The following is a 7,782-nucleotide window of genomic DNA, read 5'->3' as shown; positions in this document are numbered from 1 at the left end:
ATGGTGAGTAAGTGTTGATTATTCTGTCCAATATGGTACCCATAGTTATATCCACCTCGTCCCTTGTTGGAATAGCCACGACCCCGATTGTTTCCACGATAAGAGCTACGACCCCATCCAGGGTTATTTTGTCCTGAGTTCCGAGAGTTAAAAGATGGTTGAGGTGACAGAGTTGCGGTAGTGATGAGGGCAGTCTCAACCGTTGATGTTGTTGGAGTAGTAGTTTGTTTTTGATTACGCCGTTCTTCAAGAACAAGAGCAGAACGTGTGTCGTAGAATGAAGAAAGAGTTTAGTATGTGCAAGATGTGAAGCAACGTTCTCATAGTTATCACTGAGACCGGTGATCAATTGTATAACGATTCAATCTTCCTAATGAGTGGACCAACATTTGCAAGTTGATCGGTCAAGAATTTTAATTCTTGACAATAAGTAGACATGGAGGTGAAGTCATCGAATTTGATGTTATTGAATTTGTGTGTTAGATGGACTGCACATGCATTATTTTGTCATTAAATATTGTTTCGATTTGGTGTTGCGCTTATGCATCAATTGTGTTTTGTTTGAAAATGGTATAGTAGAGGTCGTTTGAGATTGTACCATAGATGCACTAGAGAACAATATCGTCCAGTCAATCCTCGTTTTCAGAGGACACAATATGTGTAGATTCAGTAGTTGAAGAATCGGCAGTTGATGAAGAAGAATATAGTGACAGAATATTATCAAGGAACTGATAAGCACGGCGGTGAATTCAAAATATTTCCGCCCACGAGTTGTATTGACTGGTATCAATAGCAAGAGCGATTAGGATAAGATTTTTATGTGGTAACCGTAATCGCATAATGGAATTTATCGTTTTCAGTCATTGTAACAACCGAAAAATGTAGGGTTTATGTGATGTGTTTTCTTGATTGCATAGAAGAAAAAGAGAAAAGAAAGAGAGGATCAGAATGGAATCACTTGCCTTCTCATTGATAGTCATCTCATATATACAATATTCTCTTTATGGTAGAGAAATATTCAAATGAAATCAAGTTTTAAGTTGAGATTCAAGGGACCAACCAGAGTGCGACACATAGCGCGATAATCACATGTGATTGGAAAAAAAAAATCAAATTTTTTTTTTTTAATTTTTCGAATTTAATTTTTTTTTTTGTTTTTTCGAATTTTTTTTAATCACATGTGATTGAATTGACATGCAGTAAATCACATGTGATTCTGTATGCCAATCACATGTGATTGTAAAACTCAATCACATGTGATTCTGCATGTCAAATCCAATCACATGTGATTGAAAAAAATTTATTTAGTAAAATGACGAATTTCAGTAAATTTGTGCTAAAATCTTTAAATACCAAAATTTTGATCAAAACTTGATTAGATCACCGAATTAAAGTCTGAGATTTTGAATATATGATCACGAAACGCTAACAAACTTAATCAAATCATCGAATTAAAGTCTATTTTCTGTTGAAATTTTTTTTTGAAAAAAAAAATTTGAATTTTTTTTTCAATTACATGTGATTGAATTTGACATGCAGAATTACATGTGATTGGGTTTGATAATCACATGTGATTGAATTTGACATGCTAAATTAAAAAAAAAAATTTGAAATTTTTTAATTTTTTAAAAAAATTTTATTTAAAAAAAAATTTGAATTTTTTTTTCAATCACATGTGATTGTCGCGCCACATGTCGCACTCTGATTGGTTCGTTGGATTTCAAGCAAATTATTGAATTCAAGGGATTACAACTAACTACATCTCCATTATTTTTGGATGAGAATTATATAAGATATGCACATAATATAAAATACAAAAGGGAGTTTGTTACAATACATAAATAAATGATCATATGATTTTTATTAAGATTGCATTTTGAGGGTTTGTAGTAATAAACCTACTAGTAAAATATTACGGTAAAATAAAACATATATTGTTTTAAAAGACAAGTTGTTGATAGCGAATACCCTCATTTATCACGTACGCATGCGCTTTCGAGCAGGAAACCCGAACCGCATTACGGGGATCCGAACCTTATAGAGGCAAGTGGTCGGACCTGAGTCCTGAATACGGGTCGGTAAAACGTATATTGTTAATTTTTCATTTTGCATAAACATATCAAATTTTGTTGATAAAGAATTCAAATGTTTAATACGTCGATATCTACATATGGCCGGTACCTTTATTGCCTTTATTTTGTTTTCTCAATTTAAATTTAAATTAAAAAGTTGAGTGTAGGCTTGTCACATCTATTTCTTAAAATCAAAAAGAAAAAAAAACAATGTACGTATAATAACAGCTAGGTTCATTGACAAAAAAAACTTCTATTTGTGAATAATAATCTAATACGGAGTAGAAGAAAATATTATTCAACAAATAGTTAATGAATTATTTCTTGAGTTCGTTTGTATTCATTTTCTATTAAATAACGAACTATCATTTCCCACTAATAATTTGTATTTATATAGGAGCTCAACAAATTTAGTTTAATATTACATACGTATGATCATTTGTTAATTAAGAGTTTAAAAAATTAAAATATGAAATTGAACTTAGTACTTAAAATTGTTATTTTGATTAATAATAGTAGTTATAACTTTATTGTTATTAATGAATTTATTATTATATATGGAAAAAAAATTATATATAAGATGTCCACTTTTATTTATTGGACATGACCCATAAAATTGATAGGACGTCGTGGATGAGCACAAACAAACATTCCGTCCATATTTAGTTAAGTGATTAAATGTTAAATTCAAAAATAAAATAAATAAATCTGTTCAAATTCAAATATTGGGGTGATCATTATATGAATCCTTCGAAAACCAGCCAATCCTAATTTGGTTTGGCATAAGTGGATCAGACTAATTTAATTTAAATTAAAGATTAAAGATTGATTAAAAATGGAACACCAATGGTAATACTGTTCTTGAATTTGTGTTCTAATATCAAGATTTCATTTTAATCTAAATTTCAAAAGGTATGAATACACATAACATCTTGTAATTAAATTATGGTCAATAGTACAAAAAGTAGAAACTATCGAAAAAGTGTACTTGTCGAACCTCCTTGTAATAAAATCTTCTAGTCAAACTAGAGTCGTAAAACCCTATCTGTATGGTCCCTCTATCATACCAAAATCAAGGGCAATCATTACCAATCAAGATTAATAATTAATAAAACCTATTAACTTGCTCAACTATTTCTCATAAAATCAACAAATTTCACATTGACGATTTCTTCAGCATAAATGTGTGATCCTAGTATTCACATTTCACAAATTAACTTTACAAGTTATCAAGTTGACTTTATACTCTTTTCATATTTACTGATGATCTTTTCATATTTTAGCATGTGTTGTGATTCTGTTCATGTTACAAGTCCTGCTCTAGACGAGTATAAGACATGGTCTGGTTTATCACCTAGTTTATCGAAAAATACGGCGTTCTTTGCTAATGTTTCGACCAGTTTAAAGGTACAGATCATAGCTTTGTTACATTTTTAGGAAGGTTCTCTTCCTGTCAGGTATTTAGGAGTGCCCTTAATTGCATCTAGATTATTCGAGAGTTCTTGTCAACAGGGTAAAGAGTAAATTAACGGTTGGCAAAACAAGTTTCCCTCTTTTGTTGGTCATGTACACTTGATCTGTAATTTCTACTATGCAAGTCTACTTGCAATTTGTGTTCCTTCTTCCTAGTGTTATTATTAACGAAATATAATGTTTGATGAGGGGGTTCCTATGGTGCTAGGGAGTCATGAAAAATGGGAAGGCCAATGTTAAATGGGAAGATATGTGCATGCCTAGAGATGAAGGAGTGCTAGGAATTATGGACCCAATAAGACAGATGATTTAAACCAATCATCAAATTCACGAACGACAAACGATTAATATAAAGCATACGAACGATAAATAAAGATAAAACAAAGAGGGATTTAACATAGTTATATCTCAACTCCAAAACACGGAGAAGGGTTTACTCCACGGGCGCAAACCAGAGATTTTTCTTATAATTTTCGTGCATACGATTATGAGTTACATAGGGTCTTATTTATAGGCAAAAACAAACATGGAAACAACTTTGAGAGCAAGCAAGAATATTCTGGACGCCCAGGTTCGCGATCGCGAACCTCTTCCTCTTTCCATGCTCGCGATCGCGAGTTCTTCACATGAAAATCTGGAACTTTCCTTTTTCGCGTCTTGACCTTGTTGCCCAAGTTTGACTTTTTTTTCAAGCTAACTTCTTTCCTTGTTTAATTGACTTCGCACTCAACAATATCCCACTCGAATGAGACATTAAACAACCTTCACCAACCCAACCTTCACCAACCCGTCAACTATGTTCCTTCAACATCCACAATAACTTCAAATTAGCCGATTACCAACTCCTTTTGATACCGCCAGATGAGACACCCGAATCATGTCGCACTTCACTCGTTAACCCACAAGCAAGTGAAGTCTTTCGACACCAAAAACACCGCTGAGCGATAATTCAATCTCTTAATTACTAGCTTGGCACATCTCGATTTCCGCACCATCACCTTCTAACGTGAAGATCATCTTCTTACACCAGAAGACCAATTAAAGTATGTGACTCTTCAATTATAGGATTCTTCCATGAGACTAACACCGCCTCATTGATCAATCTAGACATGTCCAATCCTGAACCCACATGTCCAGTCCTGAACCCACATGTCAATGATCACCCTCGTACATGATTTCACCGTCTATATATGATTATCCTTCTCGACAATAAGAAAATCCAACAGACGCCCTCGTAGACTCTTCATCAAGGCTCCAGTGAGAACGCAGTCACAACCTCGAAGTGTAGCACCTTTTTAACATTCCGCTTTCTCGCTGGTACAATGACCTTCTCATAGCTATGAATTCACAAACCCCAATTTTCTCACCCAAGCGCGCTCCCACTGTACGAGTAAGAAATAAAACCGCGACTACTCGAGAAGAAACTTGGTTAGTACAACCGATCAGTCATAAATTTCTTTGCCATCGGAGAGTAAAACAAGTATTCGAAGCCCTAGTTGTATCTGGAATCATTACACTAATCTTGAGAACATTGGAGAACGACGTCGCATAATCATCTCCACAACTCTACTAGTCAACTAACTCCCACTAGTTCGATAACTTCATCGGTTACCAAACTCATATCAAGTTTCCGACACCCTCAATGATCCAAGAAAGCTCAAGTTCCATCATATTTCAATCATCTTGTAATATCCGACCATACACTTGGTCACCTAGTTTCATAACACGCAAGCACCAAACATCCCCGATACTCCCACTTTTGATTTCAACCCAATGCATCTTGTTCGTTATCCAATCGCTCTAACCTGAGTGAAAAATAAAATCAACCTCCTGAGCGCCAATAATAAACCCACATCCTCAAAAAACACAGCTAGTATCGCTCGAAGTTTTCGAGATAAAACCGTCTCGCACTCGCATCATCAAACCCTAAAAAAAGTTCAACCCTGAAACTATCCAAATTCAAAAATTCGTATATGAAAATCTAACGGTCCGATCAGCCTCAATGGATTACCACACACGTTTATGTGTTTATAGTATCCCCACACCAAAAATCAAGTCGATCCAACGGTAGACGAACCCACAATTAATTTTCTCACACATCTGCGCAAATAAACCCCAATAGGGTTTTTCATGATAGCTGCGAATTTCAAAAAAATATAACTCCATATTTATGGTCCGATCGTTACGAAATTTGGATATAATTTAGAACTACGTGTCTAACACACACATAAAAAGTTTCAAAGTGATCCAACAATTAACGAACCTGCTATAAATTTTCTTCAAGAGCTCTGTAATTAAACCCTAACCCGAGTTACTACAACTTCGGAAAATCATATCTCCCGATTCAATGGTCTGATCTCCATTAAAATTAGTACACCACTAGAACTATAAGTTGAAAACCTACATTTAAAATATCATGGCGATCTAACAGTTAACGAAACCGCTACGAATTTCCTACCACAGCTACGTTAGAACCTTCGAATTTTGAAAAAATCTCCTCCACAACAAAAACTATGGATCCGACCACCGACTTTGTTACTGTCGCGAATCACCACAATAACCTCCTAAAACCATAGACCAATTTTGATAGATTATATCACGAATACACAGACATACCCGTAAGTTCTTCGCGATCTTCTAACTAAGTCCTTTGATCCCGATACATGTTGCACAAACCCCGTCGTGCGTTCACTATATTTTCAAATCGATCCTAAGCTCTGATACCACTTGTTAGGAATTATGGACCCAACAAGTCAGGTGATTTAAACCAATAACCAAACTCATGAACGACAAATGATTATGATAAAGCATATGAACAATAAACAAAGATAAAACGGCATTGGATTTAACGTGGTTATATCCTAACTCCAAAACACGAAAAATGGTTTACTCCACGGGTACAAATGAGATATTTTTCTTATAATTTTAGTGAACACATTTATGGGTTACATATGGCCTTATTTATAGGCAAAAACAAACAAGGAAACAACTTTGGGAGCAAGATTCTAGACGCCCAGGTTCGGGATCGCGAACCTCTTCCTTTTTCCAAACTCGCGATCGCGAGTTCTTCACAGGATAATCTGGAACTTTCCTTTTTCGCGTCTTGACCTTGTTCCCCAAGTATGACTTTTCCTTCAAGCTAACTTATTTCCTTGTTTAATCAACTTCACACTCAACAAGGAGGCTAGGTATTCTCCGTATTAAATGGTGGAATATAGCTCTTATAACTACTCACATATGGCGGATTGTATCTCATCAAAATTCACTTTGATTAAGTTAGGTTCACTTGTATCAGTTGCAGGAACTTAACTTTTGGGTTGTTTTTATTCCATCGAATCCAAGTTGGGGATGGAAGAAACTTTTAAGTTTACGTGATGATCTTAGAGGCAAGTTTCTTAATGAGATTGGAAAAGGTGTCAATACGGTTTCTTGGTTTAATGAATGGAATGAAATTGACCCTCTTATCTTGTTGGTAAGGCGTAAGGATATCTTGACTGCTTGTTTGTCTATGTCTGATCAGCTGACATATATCACACACAATGGGCCAAGGAGATGGATAGCAGGTTGGATGAATAGGTTCTTTATTTTATCTAATTTAGCTCCACCTGCTATTTCTAGTGTTACTGATATCGTCAAATGGAAAACATATGGAGAAAAATGAAAGCATTCGATAAAACATGTGTGGGAGTCTCTTTAACCTCGAATTACTCAGGTTCCTTGGTACCTGATTGTTAGGAATTCACATAGTATCCCAAGAGATGCATTTGTGTTGTGGCTTCTTTTGGGGGAAAGATTGAAGACTCCAGACAAGTTACAAACATGGGAAATTCAGAATGTTGAAGTTCTCAAGTGTTCACTCTGTAATATAGTTGCAGATTCTCATGATCACATATTCTTTTCGTGCAATTTCAGTTCTCAGGTTTGGGCTTTTGGTGCGCAACATATGGATTTCCCCATTGTTGCGCAAGGATGGAGGGATTTCACAATCGTGATTTGCAAACTCTTATTTGGTGCTTGAGTGTACTATCTTTGGTAGGAAAGGAATGGGAGATTATTCAAGAAAGAAAACGAATGCCATGTGCATAAGATGATTTTTGCTACCATTCGGTTATGAGTTTCAAATGGAAGAATTCAACGACTTTACTTAGGCTCAAGTATGATTGAAAGTTTTCTTGAGTTTTTATTGTGTTTTGTTGAGCATGTTGCTCTTGTCCTTTAAATATTGTTAAAGCTTGAT

The 7,782-nt window shown here is 35.0% G+C and overlaps 1 protein-coding gene across 1 annotated transcript; it reads left to right on the top strand.

Moving 5' to 3' along the window:
• The first annotated feature begins 2,907 nt into the window (after positions 1-2,907).
• Positions 2,908-7,563, top strand: LOC139853949 (uncharacterized). Its single transcript, XM_071843285.1, has 4 exons — positions 2,908-2,921; positions 3,356-3,479; positions 6,847-7,176; positions 7,258-7,563. The coding sequence occupies exons 1-4, from the start codon at positions 2,908-2,910 to the stop codon at positions 7,561-7,563; spliced, it is 774 nt and encodes a 257-aa protein (XP_071699386.1).
• The last annotated feature ends 219 nt before the right edge of the window (positions 7,564-7,782 follow it).

Source organism: Rutidosis leptorrhynchoides, chromosome 6, assembly GCF_046630445.1.
Source record: "Rutidosis leptorrhynchoides isolate AG116_Rl617_1_P2 chromosome 6, CSIRO_AGI_Rlap_v1, whole genome shotgun sequence".
Classification (NCBI taxonomy): Eukaryota; Viridiplantae; Streptophyta; class Magnoliopsida; order Asterales; family Asteraceae; genus Rutidosis; species Rutidosis leptorrhynchoides.
Note: the sequence above shows the minus strand (reverse complement) of the source record. Positions and strands in the feature narration are given on the sequence as shown.

What these genes read in the sequence shown, in the direction of transcription:
- LOC139853949 (XM_071843285.1), top strand. An exon ending in ATGTTTCGACCAGTTTAAAG is followed by an intron (nt 3,480 to 6,846) that starts GTACAGATCATA and finishes TATCAGTTGCAG; the next exon opens with GAACTTAACTTTTGGGTTGT. An exon ending in TTTCTAGTGTTACTGATATC is followed by an intron (nt 7,177 to 7,257) that starts GTCAAATGGAAA and finishes CGAATTACTCAG; the next exon opens with GTTCCTTGGTACCTGATTGT.